A 19,374-nucleotide genomic window follows, 5' to 3' on the forward strand; every position below is an offset into this window, starting at 1 on the left:
CTACCTTTTTTTAATGTAATATTGCAGTACAACCCTCGGTAATAAACTTTGCATTTTGGAACTACTGATAATCTGAGATCATTTCTACAATTTAGTCTTCTTTGGCTCCCTTTGGCGGCTATAAATGTCCAGAATTTAGATAATAATGAGAACCTGGAACAAAATACACACTTATTTAAATTTCAGCCATGGGCTGCATGCTTGTAATTCAAAATTTAATATCAATTGATCATGCCAGCTCCCAGTCCAACCGGATTGGACATCCATTACCGTCAATGGCAGTGAAACTGCTCAATGCATATATATACTTGTGTATAAATGTGAAATTACTTGATAAAAATCCAAATTATATTAAGTAAAAATTGTAATAAATATAACCTTCCCAGCATACAATTAAAACTATTAAACATTTGCAATCAAGTAATAGTAGGAGATATATTCAATATTCTTTTTTTCTTCTGAAAATGCAGAGCACAAAACAGCAATTAGAAAAACTAGACATCACCCCAAAAATATAACTAAAATCTGATTCAAATTATAGTTCTACATTTCAATTAAAAATATAGCAAATGTAATACCTTAACCTTGTATATACAATGTTTTTATTCACAGTTGCATGGTAGTAACAAAATAAGTACGTATGGATGTATAAAACAAAATGCTGAAAATACAGTTTCGTACATTGATTGAAAATAATGAAGCACTCTTTCAAGTGAGCAACTCTGGGCCGCGGACCGCAGTTTGGGCACCTTTATGACGTTGGCGTTATGTGGTGGGCGTGTCCAATTAAGAGCTCATGATATTTCCGAAAGCCATCCTACACAACTATACTAATGTCACGTCTATGTATTTACTATTATCACCTTACCATGCGGGCGTGACGTCACCCGACGGGGGCTGTGAATATATTTTTGGGTGCTGGGGGGCGCACAAGAGGAGGAGGTAGTATGTGGGGTGGGGGGTGGGTTACGGGGGGGTTGACGATGGCTGGATGTTGTCATGTATGAGTAGCTTGAGGATGCACAATAGCCGGCCGAGACCACCGTGTTCAATTGCGGATTAGAAGAGGAGTCAGCGAAGGAAGAGGGGTGGGAGGGGGGCGATTTTATTATTGTGAAATCAAATCAAATCGACTGGAAGTGGGGGGCGAGGAGGAGGAGGAGGAGGGGGGACGCAAGGAAGCAACGAGGCGAGCCGGCACCGGAGGACACCGATGCCGTTGTTGTTGTGGCGGCGGCGACGATGCGGCCCCACTGCTGGCTGATGCTGGCTCTGGCGGGGGTCATGTCGTACATCAGCCCGGAGAGAGCGCTCGGAGCCCCGCAGAGGGAAGGTGAGGCGACTCGGTCGGTCGGTGTGAGAGACGGAGGACGGAGCGAGGAGGAAGGGGGGCTCCTTCCATTCGATAGCTGTCAGCGAAAGCAGACATAACGGGATGGCGGAGGGGGGGCCGTCGTCTTTATGATGCTTTATTATCAACGAGCTGGATGATAATGCCAACGATTATTGCAGCAGGAGAATGCTGCATGCATGCAGTGATGCAAATAAAAGGGAATCGTTGGACGGGTGGGGGGGCGCTTCGTTATCGCAATTTTGGGCCTCACATCAATGGCATTCAGTAATAAAAAAGAATGACTTGGATTTATCCGCCTTTGAAGCCATGCTAGCTTCTATTTTGGTGAAATTAGGCCCCCCCCTCCATCTCACGCCCCTTTTGTGAGATGTCACAGTCGTGCAATGTGAGCGAGTCTTTGTGTTGTTTTGATATGGGCCCAATGGAAATAAATCCCCCCCCCCCCATTTCCCTTTTCTATAGGTTTCTCGTATTTGTGGGAGTCGTAGCTAACGTCAAATAGAAAATATGAAAATATGGATTTCCTGCTATCCTTGATGGTGATTGCATTCACCCCGAATAATGGAGGTGCGGGTGACTTTTTTTCCCCCCCAACTCTGCAGGTCGTTGTCCACTTGGAGTCCAAAGTGTCCACCGAGGACGCAACAAGCGTCGCCAGTCTTGACGTGTCACGTATTTATAGTTGCTGGCAAGCATTTTGGGGGCCATGCATGCATTTTTAAACGGACTTGGAAATTTACGTACGCGCTTTTGACAGTGAGGTGACCTTGCCGGGGACTCGTTTGGGAGGAATCACGGGATGGACGACGGTGCTGGTTGGACAGTTTGGGTTTAGGGCTTGGACTGCCATTGACAGGAATAGACGTCCAATCCATTTGAAGGGAGAGGATGGCCTGTCCGGTTCAGAAAATGAATCAATTATATAAAAACATTCATTCATTTTCCGGAACGCTTATCCACACGAGGGTCGCGGGGGGTGCTGGAGCCTTTCCCAGCCGACTTTTGGGCCAGGGAGAGGACACCCTAATCAAAGGACAACCAATCCTAGCTAGGGGCAAATTTGAGTGTTAGCCAGCTAGCCTAGCATGTATGTTTTAGGTAAGTGGGAGTAAACCCGAGTACCCGGAGAAAACCCGCCACAAGCCTGGGGGGGACATGGGATTCGACCCCAGGACTGTGAGGTCAATGTGGTAACCACTCATCCACTGGGCCGGTAGAAGAGCACTTTAGTTATATATTTAAAAAAATGTTTTGACTTTAGTTGAATTACAAAACACAGTTCAATTCTTTCTCCTTTGAATTGAATTAAAATATGAGTCGTTAAAATCAATACTGAAATGTTAAGAATGAGATATTTGATTGTAAAAGGATCAATTGTCAATTATTTATTTATGTCTTTTTTAAATACTAAAGGTCAGAAGAAATGTGTTCTCATGGGATAAATTTGATTATCAACACACATATTTTTCTGCTATTTTTGCATTTTCCATGTTAACTCATCGGCTGCCGTTGAAAAGAAGGTAAACGATCGTTTTTCCTTATGATTATAGTATCAAAAATGGTATATTTGGAGAATTGATATCCAGTGTGATATGGTGATAAACGTATCCGGACTCCCAAAAAGCAGCACGCCGTGCACCCCTATATAATTTTTTTTATTTTGTGTTTTACGACAAAAAATAATGACGTCAATCTTGAAAAACATTTATGAATACCAAAAATTGTACCCCCACCAGATTATATTCATTTTATTCTATTCTCGGCCATAATGCATATTTTTCCACAAAAAAGCTTGAAATCTGATTGGTTAAAAAAAAAAGAAAAAGCACTCAGACCAATAATTTTGAAAACCTTTGGGCAGATTAGCCATGACACGCCAACAGCTACGTGATTGGCCTAAAAAAATAAACCAACAAACACACCATCCTGTCTGAATTTGCCAGTGCTTTTTCCCGAGCGTTAACCCGAAGAACGCTTGTATGCTTTTCCGACGGGGGTCTCCAGATGTCAGGGTGTTTAACCATCCTGCCCCCCGCCCCTTTTCTTTTCTACAGATGGTTCAGTCCCTACCATCGAGCACTTTGAGGTACAAATGTCCACGTGCCCCTTTCCTTTTTTCTCTCTCTCTCACCTGAGTATTCAACCTTGACCCCCCTCCCCCCAATTAGCAACTCCAGCCCCGCCCCCATCCTCCCAATTAGCAACTCCAAGCTCCGCCCCCTCCCTCCTTTGCTTCTTAACTGTGAGTGGAATGCTGACACTTCCCTCTCCTCGTGCTTCTGTCCTTTAAACTGGAATGAGCAGGCTGCTACTTTTCAAACTTCAAACTCTTGATTCCAGTTTTTCTTTTTGTTGTTCAACCTTGGACTTTCTTTCCTGCTTCCCACCTGAAAAAAAAAAAGAATGATATCCTCATTGGGGTTGACCTCAACCTTGCCGTCGTAGGACAACGCTCCAATGGCTAATTCCCCGCTCTGAGACAAAAGAGCCGCGTAACGCGATTTCACACCTTTGTGATTCCGACAAGTCTCCTAAAAAAAAAAAAACTGACCCTCGCAAAAGAGAATGTGGCCCAACTGAGTGTCGTTCTTCTGTTTTTGTTTTGTTTTTCCGCTCAGTTTCTCAGGGCAGGACGGCCTCGCTGTCGCCTCCACCGTACGTGGTCATCCTCATCTCTTGCTCCGGGCTGGTCTCCTTTGTCCTGCTGCTTCTCACCTGCCTCTGCTGCAAAAGGGGAGGAGTCGGATTCAATGTAAGCACACCTCACCTCTCAAAAATACTGAAACTAGTTGTCGTAATGTACTAAAACTTTCCGAACGCCGGTTGCCACACCCAATATGGCCGCCGACTCCGCACAACAGCCTTTAAAAAGGAGTTAGATTCAATGTACGCGCACCTCACCTCTCAAAAATGCTAAAACTAGCGACGTGGCATCGTAACGTGCTAAAAAGTCCTCCCCAAATGTCGGTTGCCACACCCAATATGGCCTTCGGCTCCGCACAACGCCCTTTAAAAAGGAGTCGGATTCAATGTAAGCACACCTCACCTCTCAAAAATACTGAAACTAGTTGTCGTAATGTGCTAAAAACTACTTTCTGAATGCCTGTTGCCACACCCAATATGGCCGTCGGCTCCGCACAATGGCCTTTAAAAAGGAGTTAGATTCAATGTACGCGCACCTCACCTCTCAAAAACGCTAAAACTAGCGACGCGGCATCGTAACGTGCTAAAAAGTCTGGCGCTGCCTTCCACGCTTCGTAAAGCTGTGTTGATGTCGATGTCCAGGCCACAATCCATTGGGTGTATTGACAAAAGAACTACACATCCCAGCAGTCACTGCGCAGTACTTTTTCTACGGGGAAAATAGTAGAGTCGGGGGCTGCTTGCCGTAGTTGTGAGAGCTGTAGAGAATGGTGTACCCTATCCACTGATTTATTTGATTTTATCGTGATAACAATTTTAGTACTGGTCCATATATAAAGCACACTGGATTATAAGGCGCCGTGTCTATTTGGGAGAAAATTTAAGACTTATGTGCGCCTTATAGTCGTGAAAATACGGTAATTTCAAATCAATTCAATTTTAAAAAAAGGATGTCCAATTCAACCCAAGATTTTACGCTTCTCAATCATGAGGAAGTATTCCAAGACATGTTTCTGGGAGACGTGAACATTGTGACGAGCAACCCCGACGCCCGTGGGTATTTTTCTGGCTTGCAGGAATTTGACAATGCCGACGGGGAAGAGTGTTCCGGGGGCTCCAGCCCCATCCAGGAGGACAGCCTGTCGTCCTGCCCCTCGCTCCCGGAGGTCTACACCTTGCCCGTCAGGGAGAGGCCCAACTGCGCCGCGTTGCACGGCGGAGGTAAAAAAAAAAACAAAAAAATGGGGGAAAGAAAATATCTGGCGCTTGCCCGGCAACAGGCCAAGGGAGGGATCCAATCAGATTCCAGATCTTACATTGCTCGGGTTTATAAACGACAAAAAAAGCTGTTTCGTACCCATGTTAGTTCTTTTGTTTTGGTATGGGCTTTTTTTTGGAGGTGAACGAATTTGGGTCGGGGGAAAGGGTGCTTGAGAGTTTTTTTGTGGAAGTTTTAGAGTTTTTGGGGTTGTTGAAATATATTTAGGAGTGTGATTTTGGCTTTAGAATGACAGTGTTTAGTTTTTCAGTATGCGTGTGGGATAGTTTTCAGTATTTCAGGGCTTTCGGGTGTCCCGGAATTTTGGTTCAATTGGCATTTTTGGGGGATTTTGCTGAGTTTTGGGTATGAGAAGGAGGGGTTTGGCCTTTTCAGTATTTGTGTGAGATAGTAGTAGTATTTCCATGAGAGTTTCTGGGTGTGTGAGAGAAGTTGTTGGGGGAGATGAAATCTGTTTAGGAGTGAGTTTTTGTTTTTCAGTCTGCGTGGGAGATCGTTTTCAGTATTTCAGGGTTTTTGGGTGTGCAAGAATTTTGGTTTTTTTAAGTGGTCACCGGTCTCTTTTAATGAAGTGTAGATTTTTCAGAAGATATTTGAGAATGATGGACACACTGGTCTTGTTTTTTTGCAGACGCCACATCTCAGGGCTTCAAAAGGCACACCTTGAACTATCTGCAGGAGATTGGAAACGGCTGGTTCGGAAAAGTAAGCGCACACCATCCTATACAAATTACGCATACGGATTATAGTCCGGGAATCACGCTCCATTTCTTTGGTGTTCCTCGCCGCGTTGCAGGTGATCCTGGCCGAGGTGCTGTGCGACTGCGGCTCCTCGCAGGTGGTGGTGAAGGAGTTACGCGTCAGCGCCGGTCCTTTGGAACAGAGGAAGTTCTTGGCTGAATCGGAGCCGTACAGGTCAGGCAAAAATAGACGTGCCTTTATTTGGACCTCAACTCTTTTTTTTAAATCCAGTTTTTATTCAAATTTTTACCCCAAAAACGTACACTTTGATTGGGAACCGTGTCCCCACACAGGAGTCTGAAACATCCCAACATACTTCAATGTTTGGGCCAGTGCAACGAAAGCCTCCCGTATCTGCTGGTGATGGAATTCTGCCAGCTGGTAAGTACACTGTAAAAAATAATAAATAAATTAAATATATATATATATATATATATATATATATATATACATATATATATATATATATATATATATATATATATATATATATATATATATATATATATATATATATATATATATATATATATATATATGTATATATATGTGTATATATATGTTATTTTTTTTATTTTATCTTTTTAATTTTTGGGGGGGGGATGATTTCCACTATTAAAAAAATTGGGCTAAATGTTCAAAGTTCACTACCAAATGAACATTAATAACAAGCTAACCATTTTCAGTAGCTCGGTAGTCAGCATGTGCGACTGCCCAAAAAACAAAATCATCTACCCAGGCCTTGCGCTATTTGATTTTTAAAAAAAAGAATTCAATTTTTTCAATCTACATAAAGTTAGTGCAAAAGGGCGACATTTTCACGACGGGGTCGGACCCCCGCGCATTTGTCGGATGGTTTGATCCCGTGCGGAAGCTGACTTTGCGTCTCCCTGGCAGGGCGACCTGAAGCGCTACCTTCGAGCCCAGCGGAAGTCCGACGGGATGACGCCGGATCTCCCCAATCGGGACCTTTTGACCCTCCAGCGGATGGCGTTTGAGATCGCCTCGGGTCTGCTGCACCTTCACGACAACAACTACATCCACAGGTCGGCAATAGACGTTCAATCCATTGGAATTGGGAAGGTCAAGTTATAAAAACTAAAAACAACAACAACATTTTTCAATTTCAATTCAAACTCATGAGTGGGGGGAAAAATACAAATGAGAGCAACATTTTACTTGAAAAACTTGAAAATTTGAACATTTTAAGCATCTTGGGAAAATATTTAACACTCAAAAAAAGCCATTCTTAAATTTTAAATACAAATAAAAGTGAAATATAACTGAACTGTTATTATCCCCCTCATTTGCACACTACCACCAAGATGGCAAGTAACCCCAGTGGTACTACTACCACCTAGCCTTAAAATAAATATTAATATATAAAAATAATATTAATATAAAGTGCTTCTTTTAATAACGGGTGCCTGGATGGTCTACATCAGGGTTGGTGACACCTAGTGTTCAAGTTGTAAACAGTTATGTCTGATTCATTTGACATTTTTACCAATTTGGGACCAAAATATAAAGTTGTTCTTCCTCTGGCCAGGCTGCCCCTTCCCACTTAAATCACCATTGTTGGTTTCAGTCTCTAAAAAAGAAAACAGACAGATTCCGTCAAATGAAAATGCGGCTAACATGTCAAATGCTAATGTTGTTGTTTGTTGTTTGTAGTGATCTGGCTTTAAGAAACTGCCTGCTGACCTCCGACCTCACCGTGAGGATAGGTGACTACGGCCTCTCCAATAATCATTATAAGGTATGCCAAAACACCATTTTTTTGCTCATCGCTGCTACAAAATGTCATAGATAATTAGACGCCATGAGCGGATCACCGGGGTGGCATGAGGGGGCAACTGCCACCCTAAAAAGGCAGGCACCAAAGGGGGAAAAAATCCAAAAGTTTCACTTAGTTGGACTTTTTTGAGTGCGAAACTCCAATTTTCCACTGCAGTGAATGCAGCACGAGTTGACCTACAGTCTAATCCAAGGGTGTCAGACTCCGGTTGGTTCGTGGGCTGCTTTAACGTCAACTTGATTTCACGTGGGCCGGACCATTTTAGATATAATATGTAGATTTTTTTTTAAATAAATGGATTAAAAGAACTGGATTAACATCCCTGAATATTCAGTTTTTTATAGATCTAAAACAATGTTTATTTTAGCTTTTTTTAAATATATTTTTAGATTTTACAAAATGTTTTTTGAACTAAAAACACAGAAAAAAATGATTAAAAAATTACAATTATTGATTTAAAAGGGGAAAAAATCAGGAAATGTATTATACATCTATACTCTTCATTTTAATTTGATCCTAAAACAGAAAGTTGGCACTCATGATTTACTTTCCCGGGCCACACAAAATGATGCGGCGGGCCAGATTTGGCCCCCGGGCCGCCACTTGGACACATGCAGTCTAATCGAATTTTTTTAAAGGCAAGTGTGAATATACAAAAATGATATAACCAAGGACAAAAATGAGGTCAAAGACATTTTGAGAACGATAACAGGATTTTTAAATGAGCTAATTAGAGTTTTTCATCTTTAAGGCTAAAAAAAAGTCTTATTTGTGGTCTACAATGACCCCAAAAATCCCAGTTTGTTCCTACAAAGCATTGAATCCAAATGGAGGAAAACATTAGATTGATTGATAGAAGGAAAAGGCACTTGATCATTTTTTTCTAGCTCCGCCCCTGCAGACAAGCATAGAAATAATTCATCTTTTTTTGTGCGTGCAGGAGGATTATTACCTAACTCCCGACAAGCTTTGGGTCCCTCTACGATGGATCGCTCCCGAGCTCCTGGAGGAGTACCGAGGATCCCTGATCGTCACCGACCAAACCAAGAGCAGCAACGTGTGGTGCGTTTGCGGCCAGAAAGCTCCTTCCAAGTTAGCCGTCTTCCGTCCTGAGTGGTGTCCTCTGGACCGTGTCCTCTTTGCAGGTCCCTGGGGGTGGTGATCTGGGAACTCTTTGAGTTTGGCTCTCAGCCTCACCGCCACCTCAGCGACGAGGAGGTCCTGACCTTTGTCATCCGGGAGCGGCAAATCACGCTGGCACAGCCCAGGCTCAAACTCTCGCACGCCGATTACTGGTCGGTGACCAAGTGACACTTGTGTCATGGGATTTCAATTTTTTAATTTTTTTTTTTTTTACCAAACTTGTCTTCTTTTCTTTTTTATCTCCTCTTCTCTCGCTCCCCTCCGTTCCTCCCCTACTCTTCTGTCTTTCCCACCCATCTCCTCTCTTACTTTTTTCCCTCTTTTTCCCTTCCTTCTCCTCCTCCTCTCTTCCACTCCTCTCCTCTCCCCTCCCCTCCCTTCTCCTCTCCATCCCTTTCTTACTTTCTACTCATTCCCTCGCCTCTCCTCTTCTCATTCTCTCTCTCTCCCCCTCCTAATTTTCTGGCTTTTACTCCCATCCACTCTCCCTTCCTCCCCTGGCCTCTCCTACTTTCCTCTTTTCCCCTCCTCTCCCCTCTCCCTTCTCCTCGCCTGTTCCCTTTCCCTCCCCTCCCCTCTCCCTTCACCTCCTCTCTTCCCCTTCCCTCTCCTACTTTCCTCTTTTTGCCTCCCATCTCCTCTCTTATTTTTCCTTCACCTCCTGTCTTCCCTTTCCCTCCCATGCCCTCTGTTCTCCCTTCTCCTCCTCTCTTTCCTCTCCCCTCTCCTCTCTTACGCTCTCTTCTCCTTCCCTCTCCCACTTTCCCAACTCCTCCACCACCTCCTCAGGTACGAGATCATGCAGTCCTGCTGGCTCCCTCCGCCACAGCGGCCGTCGGCGGCCGAGGTCTTCCTCCTCCTCTCCTCCCTCCTGGCGGCCGAGCGAGGGAGCGCCGGGGACGAGGACCGAGAAGACCGGGAGCGCGGCGACGCCGGCTCCGACTCCGACGGCGGCGGCGGCAGGCGACGGAGAGGCGAGAGCGAGGAGTCCTTCGAAAGACGCTGGGACTCGCTCCGCCCGCCGGCCTTCCGGGCGGCGGCGCACCGACGGCAGAGGGAGCGGCAACGCGCCGGCGAGGAGCGGCACGGCTCCTCCTACCCGCTGCTGGAAACCGTGGGCCACCGGGGGGCGCATTCCTCGTCCGAACTGGACGACATCCTGACCGTGACCGAAACCAGCAAAGGCTTGAACTTTGAATATTTTTGGGAGAAAGCCCACGCCAGGCGAGGCTACAAACCGCTCCCCCCGGCCCAAGCCATCCCCTCGGCCAACAACAACAACCATCAGCGGCAGTCCCTGGACACCCCCACGGTGGTCCCGGTCATCAGCGCGCGCAGCCCCTCCCTGGCCAGCGAGTACTACATCCGATTGGAGGAGCACACTCCCCGAGACCAGTCGCCCAGCCTCAAAGGGAAGAGCCAGCCCCCCCGTCGCTCGGACGCCGCCGCCACCGCCGGTCCGGGAGACGTGGAGCTGGTGGAGATCCGCAGCGGCCTGTTGGGAAAAGAGCGAGCGCCCCACCGCCCCTCGGACGGCGTCCGCACCGTGCGATGCGGCGAGGTCAAGCTCCAGGTGGCGGACGTGGGCGTGGCCGAGCTCGGACACGCCTCCAGCCGAGTCAACGACTTCTCGGTGATCAATTTAGGGGAGGACGTTGACCAGAATGTCAGTCCGGAGCAGAAGGCCTCGTCCCGTCCTCAAGCTCCCGTCCTCCCCCCGAAACCTCGCTCCCTGTCTTTGTCCTCGGCCAAGCCGCTCCTCTCGCGCCCCCTCCCGGCCCCCCCGCTGGGCTACCGAGGACTCCCCCATTACAACGCCAGCGGCAAAATCCAGACCGACCCCCTCCAGATGAACAGCTGCCCGCCTTCCAGTTACGGCCACTTGGGGCTCCACCGCGCCCGACACACCTTGCCGCCCTCGCCGTCCCTCTCGCCCTCCCTCCCACCGTCCAGTCACCCGATTTACCCGGCGACGCAGGGGTGTGCGCCGCCTCTCCCTCCCCACTCCAAACAAAGAACTCGGCCCAGCTACCACCCGGATTCTTACCCCGGGTACAGTCACCGTCGCGTTCGAGATCCGCCGTCTCATCGCGAGAGCCCTTCGACGACGCGGGACTGCGGCGCTGGCGCTCCCCCCCGCGTGAAAGACTTTGAGTCCCCCATCCGTAGAGAGAACCCCCTGCGCCCCATTTACCGTCACGTACCTCGGCCCGGAAACGGCGAGCGGTCTCCGTCCAGTCCCACCTACTCGGACGAGGACGACTCTCCCTTGGCGTCGCCCGGGAAAGCCGGGGGCGGGCTTTCCGAGACCGGACCCTTTTCCGGCGGGATGAAGAGGACCCAGTCCCGCCTGGACACCATCTTACCGGCCATTTGGAAGGAAGACGCGGACCTTATCGCCGCGGCCAAGAAATCGCCCATGCACTTATTTCTGACGGAGATCTCCACGGCAACAGGGACAAACCAGCCCAAGTCGGACCTTCCGTGCGCGGGTGGGCGGCGGGGGAAGACAGACGGTGAAAACCCCCCCCATTTTGCATCGACCGACCCAGGAATGCGCCATTGGCGGTCTCCGATCATGGAGCACGTGGCAGACAAAGGCGGGGACGGCGCGGGAACGGAGAAAGAACCCGCGGCTCGGAGCGCCAGCCCATCGTTCCGGGGAGATCTTTTTCTGACGGAGATCGACGCCGACTCCCACTCGGGCGGGAACGGAGGATCGGGAAACGATCCAGTCAAATACCTCTACCCGGCAGGATCAAGCCTGCCGGCGGACGAGGAAGCGCCCGCGTCCGAGGACGGCCATTCCACGGACGCCGGCCGGTCTCGCCGGGCGCTCTCCGAAAGTGCCGCCCCGCAAGAGACCGAGGAGGAAGTACAGAAAGTGGAGGAAGAAATGACCAGGGAGGAGTTCCTGAAGGAGATCCAATCTGCGGAGACCTTCCTCACCGAAATCATATCCAGACAAAAGCCGGCCGCAAACAGGAAGGAAGCAGATTGCTCCCCCACGCCGCTCTCGCCCGTGTACGAGTCCATATGCATCGACCCCAATTCGGCTCAGACCATTCGTTTTCAGTCGGAAACCTCCGTCGGCTCATGCGGGAGAGCCAAAGACGAAACCCCAACCGAGGCCATCTACGCCCAAGTCACCAAACGCGCCAAAAAACCCGAGATCAAAGTGGCCAGCAGACCCGAGATCCCCGTCCTTCACATAGGCTCGGCTATTCACTCCGAGACACGAGGACGCAACGCGGGTGACGTCACCTCGCTCAAAACCGCCGTGGAGAGTACAGACGGACCCGCTTTACCCGCCAGGGGAGAGGAACTAGATCTCTCGGAAGGTTCCCCCAAAAACCGAAACAAAGACGTCACAGATTGCAGCCAGGAAACTTCGTTTTTCCACAACGGCCCGAGGATCCAGCTTGGCGAGGGAGGAGATCGTATTGCAGTACTCGATTCTGATAAGGTGTCTTCTGAATGGGATCTGAATCACTGTCCCCCAAACGCCAAGATGGTGGACGACCATTCCCTCGATCACAAAGACAGCCATTCACCAAAAGGTGTGGCCCAAGTGGCCGCCGCCCCGCCCACGCCGGACTGGGACGCCTCAGATGACGTGTTCCCGGTCACCCCGACCGACTCGGTCCTGTCCCCCATGACGTCCAGCTCGGCGGACTGCCTCACTCCGAGCGACTCCTGGACGGGATCGGCTGGCGGCGCCTGGCGGGCCCTCGGGAACGAAACGCCCCATCGGGACTCGGCCTATTTCTCGGACAGCGACTGGGAAGGGGAGGGGCCGAGCCGGAGGGGCGGCGACGGACTCGGCGGCTCCAGGCCCGGCGCCGGCCGGGGGGGCGAGAGGGGGCCGCTCACCGGGATCGAGGAAAAAACCGAAACGGAAGAAGAGGGCGAAGGTGAACACAAGAACTCCGCCAGGAACCGAATCCAGTTGTCTGAGAACGTGACATCGTGTCTCAATGTCTTCTCTCATCCGGAGGGTCTCGGAGATTTCCCCAAGCGAGGCTTCCAATCAGGACGGAGAGACGATTCTGGCATTTTCCTAAACGGTCCGAAGTTAATGGATGGTCTCCTAACCCAAGACTGCAATGACTTTATCGATACGTTGTTCTCCAAATTAGAAGACGCGCCACTTAAGCGCTTTTCGCAAGGTGACGGTTATCCGGCGGACCTTCAGTCATCCACAAAGGATGCCATTTTCAGAAAAGATCGGACTATACCCGCCCAATACGGCAAAACCGAAAACGACGTTCTTCCTTTGACCGTCTGTGGAAATACAATTGGAGAATCTGAGTCCAAATTGTCTCACCCGCTCGGTACTTCCACCGCCACATCGTCGTTAGCGTCGCCCGACGTAGCTTTAGCTTCACTGGCGGAGGAAATGTTTGACGACCCTGAGATGAGAAACAAGTTTCCTGACCTGCACCATTACGAGCAGAACCAGCTGGGCCTGACAGACTACGAGAACATCAGGACTGAGTCTGAGAAAGCGCTAGCTAGCTCGGAGCTAAGTCACGAGAGCTCACCCCCGAGAGAAGCACAGAATCGGACTGGCGATGTCCTCGATGCCATCGAGCGGGTCGACTTGGAATCTGACAAGATGGCTGAATTGCCCGTTTGGCCGGACGAAAACGACCAATGGGCTTCTCCGGAGAAGTGTCCGGGTAACGAACCGAGGTCCGAACCCTTCCCCGGTTTCCGGGCCGAAGAGTGGGAGGTGGCCGAGCGTCTCGTGGTGGGTCGGGAGTTCTGGGAAACGGAGGGAAATGACCAACTCGCGGGAAGTGAACCCCACCCCGCCAAGTCGGTCGGATGTGAGGAGTCGCGGAATGACGAAAGGCAGGGGGTAACGGGAAGTCTTTCGGGGGAGCGAAAGGCTCGTGGGGATGATGCGCAGTTCGTTCTACAGGTGGAAAATCAGGAGAGCCTGGAGAGGACCAATAGATTTGAGGGGTCTGGGAAATTATCCACGGAGGTGGAAAACAGTGAAATCCCCGATCCGGAAAACTCGGAGCAAAGGACGGACACCATCAGGGAGGAGCTTATTACAGGCTCGGAGGAGAATCAAAATTTCAACACTTGGCCTCAGCGTCAACTGAGTGAGCTCCAGAAAGAAGAAGCGTCACCCAAAGTTGACGAGGATGCTGCTTTGGTCAACTGTTTCTCTCACACTTTGGAGAGCGAGCATGCTAACGTAGCCGTTTGCATTGCTGAAGCTCAACAGGAGAACTTCGCAGAGCAGGAAAACCTTCATTCCACGATAGAAAGACAAAGTCCCTGTCCCGCGGAGCGCCCTACGGAAGCTAGTGCTAGCACTGCAACGACGTTAGAAGAGGACTTTGGAGACATAGCGGATCCCCCAGAAGACAACTTCAGCTCGGTTGACTTCCCCAGTCCTCCTCAAAGCATTGACCTTGACGTCCAGGATGAAAAACTGGAAAGTTCAGACGATTCTTTCCCGAGTCCACCGCCATCCATTTCCGAAACGGAGGCGTTCGGCGCCCCGACGAAAGTCGACTTTACGGAGGCGGGATCTCCCAAAACGGATTTAAGCGGCGTCTCCTTGGAGGCGGAAGTTCGAGATGACGCCAGTCCGATGAATAACCTGCCCGAGTTATTAATTTCCGAATGGAAAGACATGCACGAGGAAGCCCTGGAGGACTTTGAGAAACTGGAACAACTGTGTTGCATATCGGGTGACGAGGAAGAGACGTTGGGCGGCGTTTTCTTGGAGAACCTGGACCTTTTGGAGTCCCTCAAAAAGACACCCGATCCAAAGGGCGCCGATACAAGCGTGGCGGGAGAAGAGACCAGTCATATCCAAGCTCCTGATGGATCCAGTGATGAGGTAGAGTCCTCAGATGCAGATCCGGATGTCCTGTCGCGGTCTCCGGGACAAGCCTCAGAGACCAAGGACCAGACTTGTCTTTCCAAGATGACCACAGAGAATGGCCTGATGATGCAGGTCAGAAACGACGTTTCCTCCGAGAAAGAAACTCTGTCTCTCGGTTTCTCTTCGTTTCAGCTCTGCGTCTCCCGTTTGCTTTTGTCCAGGTGTGCGAGGAGCGACTGCAGTTCTCCTTGAGCGAAAACGTGAAAACAAACGTGCTATGGGGGGCGACAGTCAAGGACGCCGCCACGCTTCGGCCCTGGGGGGAAACAACGACCGAGACGGCCACGGTGGAAGAACAAAGGTAATGAAACCAGCCCGTGTCATTGGATCTCAGGTCACGTCCCGAGAACCAAACGACTCTTGGTTTTTGCAGACCAACAGAGGACGAAACCACTTCGGACCACCAACCTGACACGGAAGGGGAAGAAACCGAGACGCTGACTGTGATTGAACGAGCAGAGGTTACGACGCTGCAGTCATCGGCTAACCAGGCGATCAAAGGTTTGTTCGTTTCGCTCATTGATTGACGGGTAATTCTCATACCTGGCAACCTCGGACAATGGCTCCCCTTATTAAGCGATAAAAAAAACGTACAAATGCAACGCGGCACTTATTTACTCACATAGGGCGCACTTAAAAGTCTAACATTTTCTCCAAAGTGGACGGGGTGCCCAATCAGTATATACACTAAATTTCAAGAATTTGTACATATCGCTGTATGACACTGACAGCTTGACTGTCTGGGTACATTGCTTGCTGACGCGCTATATTTAGATAGTGAAAAGGCGGATGTGTGACATATCATGCTTAAAGCATGACTACTAGCGGTCGACAATGATTTTTTTGGTTTGCTAACAGTGACCGAGACGATCCGGATTAGAGCCGAAATGGCTAAAACCAGATCGGTTTTACAAAAAAAACGTACTTCAAAAAAATCCCGTACAAAAGTTGTTATACGGCGTACACAAGTTCAAATGATCAAAAAACGTATAAAATACGGGAAAACGTATAATTTGACATTTCTTGACTCAGGCGCCGTCGAAGAAGCACAAACATAAAGTCAAGAACTATCCCAAAAATGCATAAAAACTGGTATACACGAGATATATACTATTTCTATTACGACTATTAGTTAGCCAATTCCAAAACTGCGGCAAATGTGGTGCAATATGAGAGGTAGATAACTTGTGCGGGTAAAGTACTGCAAAATGAAAGATAAACCGCAAAATATATATGGCAGCCCGGTGATCGGGTGGTTAGTGCCTCGCCCTCGCAGTTCTGCGGACGAGGGTTCGATCCCCGGTGGGTCCTCACCGTGTAGAGTTTGCATGTTCTCCCTGGGCTTGCGTGGGTTTTCTCCGGGTGCTCCGGTTTCCTCCTAGATTCCAAAAACATCCATGCTAGGCTAGCTGGCTAACACTCTAAATTGCCCCTAGCCACGATTGGTTGTCCTTTGTCTCCTTGTACCCCGCTATTGGCTGGCCACCAATTCGGGGTGTCCTCTGCCTGGTGCCTGCAGTTAGCTGCGATAGGCTCCAGCACCCCCTGTGACCCTTGTGAGGACAAGTGGTTCAAAAAATGACTGCATGAATGAATGAAAATCCATATCTTTACCAGCAACGAAAAAAATGAATCGTATTTTTGTCTGTTTGTCCGTTAGCAAAAGTAGCCCGTCTGTCTCTAGCCCTGCCCCCCCTCGCCTTGACACTGCCCCTCTCCCCGGCCGGCAAAGGGGGGCTCGGGGACGGGGCCATCGGCAATCGGATCGGCAGGCGGAGAGGCTTGCTCCCGCCGAGCGAGCCCGAAGAGGACGAGGAAGACGAGGCGGAGGACGAGAGTCAGCAGCGCAGGGTGATCGTGGTCACCGAGACGGACGTGGACAAACGCGTGGGTCTGAGGAGTCTGCTCAAGTCGCCCAAGGAGCCGCTGGACAGCGCGAGAGACAGGGGGAGAAACGTGTCCTTTTTTGATGATGTCACCATCTATCTCTTTGATCAGGTACGCCGCCGAGGAGACCATTCGTAGATGTTGATCTTTGAACCAGCTGTGTTTTTCCCAGGAAACTCCAACCAATGCGCTGAGTACATCAACGCCCACCAGTCCAGCTGCGTTCGCTGTCAAAAACACGCTACACGGTGAGCTAAAGATCTTTTTTTTTTTTTTTTTACCCAATTCCGATCCTCTGAAAATGACTCGATCGGGCCTGAGTTCGAATCAACTCCGATTTTTGATCGGGGACATTTGAATTGAAATTTTTAATGATTAAATGCTTTTATTGTCATTAAACAACAATAATAAGATTTAAAGCTTCACCACAGAGTGCAGAAATAACAACAACAAACAAACAGACAAGTAAATAATAACAAAACATAAATAATCAAAAAATAAATCATAAATGCATAAATGATAAATAAATAAGTGGTCACATAAGTAATCAACAACATACAACTAAGTAGAGAAGTCAACAATTAACAACAAACAAACACACTATCAGATAAATAATTAATACATAATAAATAATTAAGTAGTCCACAGCATAAATACGGAAGTGGACAAATAACAACAACAAACTAACAAAAAATCAGCTAAATTATCAATAAATAAACAATAAATAAAGAAGTAGTCAACAACATAAATAAGTAGGGAAGTGCACAAGTAACAACAACAAATACACAAATGAACAGAAAAATAATCAATAAATAATAATAATACATAAATAATCAATAAATAATAAAAATAATACATAAATAATCAATAAATACTTATAATAATAATACATAAATAAGCAATAAATAATTATAAAACTAATACATAAATAATCAATAAATAATAACAATAATACATAAATAAGCAATAAATAATTATAATAATACATAAATAATCAATAAATAATTATAATAATAATACATAAATAATCAATAAATAATTATAAAACTAATACATAAATAATCAATAAATAATTATAACACTAATACGTAAATAATCAATAAATAATAACAATAATCCATAAATAATAATAATACATAAATAATCATTAAATAATTATAAAACTAATACATAAATAATCAATAAATAATTATAATAATAATACATAAATAATCAAGAAATAAGTAATAAATAAGTAGTCAACACAAGAAGTAGTAGTCAACATAGTTATCTAAACACAGACGTCCTAAGTTAATTAAAGTTGTTTAATTGTCCAAACAATATTCCTATGCACATATTCTTTATCCTCTCGCTCACGGATTTATTACATCCAAGTTAGAAGGTCAAATGGTCTCTTTGGCTGTGGAACAGGTCCCGGCAACAAAAGCAAAGACTCCAAGCGCAAAGAGGCCAGGGTTCCCGTGGGCGGAGCCAACGCCATGACATCCCGCTTCACCGTCAGCCCCGCCAAGGACCCCCACGTGGCGTGACGAACGCTGGGAGACTCCAGCAAGCACAGAGGCTATTTTTCTACCGGATAGGCGGACGGAAGACTGGAAAGGATCCAGTTTTGACCAGCGACACTGTTTACAGAGTTTCATTCCAGCATCTTTGGAAGGAGGAAAGTTCAATGGAAAAGCTCTGCGGCGATAGCCTCGCTGATCCTCAAAAGCAAAAGCCGTTTGTTTCTTTTGTTGTTTGGATTAGGATTTATTTATTTGAAATTTGGACATTTTTAGGCTCTTCATTCCAGGCCTGACTTCACACATGCTTTTTCATTGCAGTCGGTTTGGCTCCAATCCCCTCACAAGACTTTGACATTTGTACAAAAACATCGTCATACAAAGGGAATACGATATCATTTTAGAACTGATTACTTTTAGATGTCTTAAACTGCATGAAAAATTCAATACAACCAACTTTTTTTTTTAACTTTTGAGTTCCCGATAGCGCTCGCTTTTTGTTTTTCATGTTTGCTTAGCCAACGGCTATGCACTTCTTTATGCACTTATTTATAAATCTCATTTATTTGATGCTATTAGCATAAAATGACTTATTATTTGGGACAGGATCTGCATCTAGGTTAAACCTTCTGTAAGATGGACTTATAAGAAAAAAGCTAAATATTTTTTAAGCCGTCTTAATTGCGCCCAAAAAGTATTTTGTATCATTTTTCCTGCTGATGTATTCCAATCTGTATGATAGTTTCCTGTCTTTGTATGTTTAGCGGTGTCGTCATTCTTTTTGAGACAGTCAGCGTAGCTTAGCATGAAAAACTGAAAAAAAAGCTTTTCATCAGTCAATAGCTTTATTTTTATTGTGTGTGTATAAGATATTTGATTTTCTACATGCAGTCCATCATGCAGTCAAGGTCCAAATAGTTTGTTTAGTCTGTTTTAGTGTCGGTTTAAAACCTGTATTGTTTTAAAGAATTGTTTTCAGGGGATAATGTAAAAACAAAGGGGAAAATAAAAAGTACAAAATGTGGACTTCCATCAGAATGCTGTATTTCCATCTCTGTCTTTTGCTGTTTTTTTAAATTTCAACACTTTTACTTCAATTAAGTAAATGTCCCTCTT

General features: G+C 47.1%; 1 protein-coding gene across 1 annotated transcript; it reads left to right on the top strand.

Moving 5' to 3' along the window:
- Positions 1 to 976: 976 nt before the first annotated feature.
- On the top strand, positions 977 to 19,290 carry lmtk3 (lemur tyrosine kinase 3). Its single transcript, XM_077597977.1, has 16 exons — positions 977 to 1,333; positions 3,973 to 4,106; positions 5,074 to 5,218; positions 5,908 to 5,981; positions 6,073 to 6,191; positions 6,311 to 6,398; positions 6,915 to 7,063; positions 7,692 to 7,776; positions 8,756 to 8,877; positions 8,961 to 9,110; positions 9,748 to 14,941; positions 15,031 to 15,170; positions 15,243 to 15,370; positions 16,530 to 16,867; positions 16,929 to 17,004; positions 18,167 to 19,290. Exons 1-16 carry the CDS (start codon positions 1,243 to 1,245, stop codon positions 18,283 to 18,285), a joined length of 7,152 nt encoding a protein of 2,383 aa, XP_077454103.1. The 5' UTR covers positions 977 to 1,242; the 3' UTR covers positions 18,286 to 19,290.
- The last annotated feature ends 84 nt before the right edge of the window (positions 19,291 to 19,374 follow it).

The sequence above is a fragment of the Stigmatopora argus genome, chromosome 4 (genome assembly GCF_051989625.1).
Source record: "Stigmatopora argus isolate UIUO_Sarg chromosome 4, RoL_Sarg_1.0, whole genome shotgun sequence".
NCBI lineage: Eukaryota > Metazoa > Chordata > Actinopteri > Syngnathiformes > Syngnathidae > Stigmatopora > Stigmatopora argus.

Excerpts from the sequence above, each read along its gene's own strand:
- lmtk3 (XM_077597977.1), top strand. The coding sequence starts at position 1,243 with ATGCGGCCCCACTGCTGGCTGATGCTGGCTCTGGCGGGGGTCATGTCG. Across the intron at positions 6,399-6,914 it reads TGATGGAATTCTGCCAGCTG|GGCGACCTGAAGCGCTACCT; the intron begins GTAAGTACACTG and ends TCTCCCTGGCAG. Across the intron at positions 15,171-15,242 it reads GCCACGGTGGAAGAACAAAG|ACCAACAGAGGACGAAACCA; the intron begins GTAATGAAACCA and ends TGGTTTTTGCAG.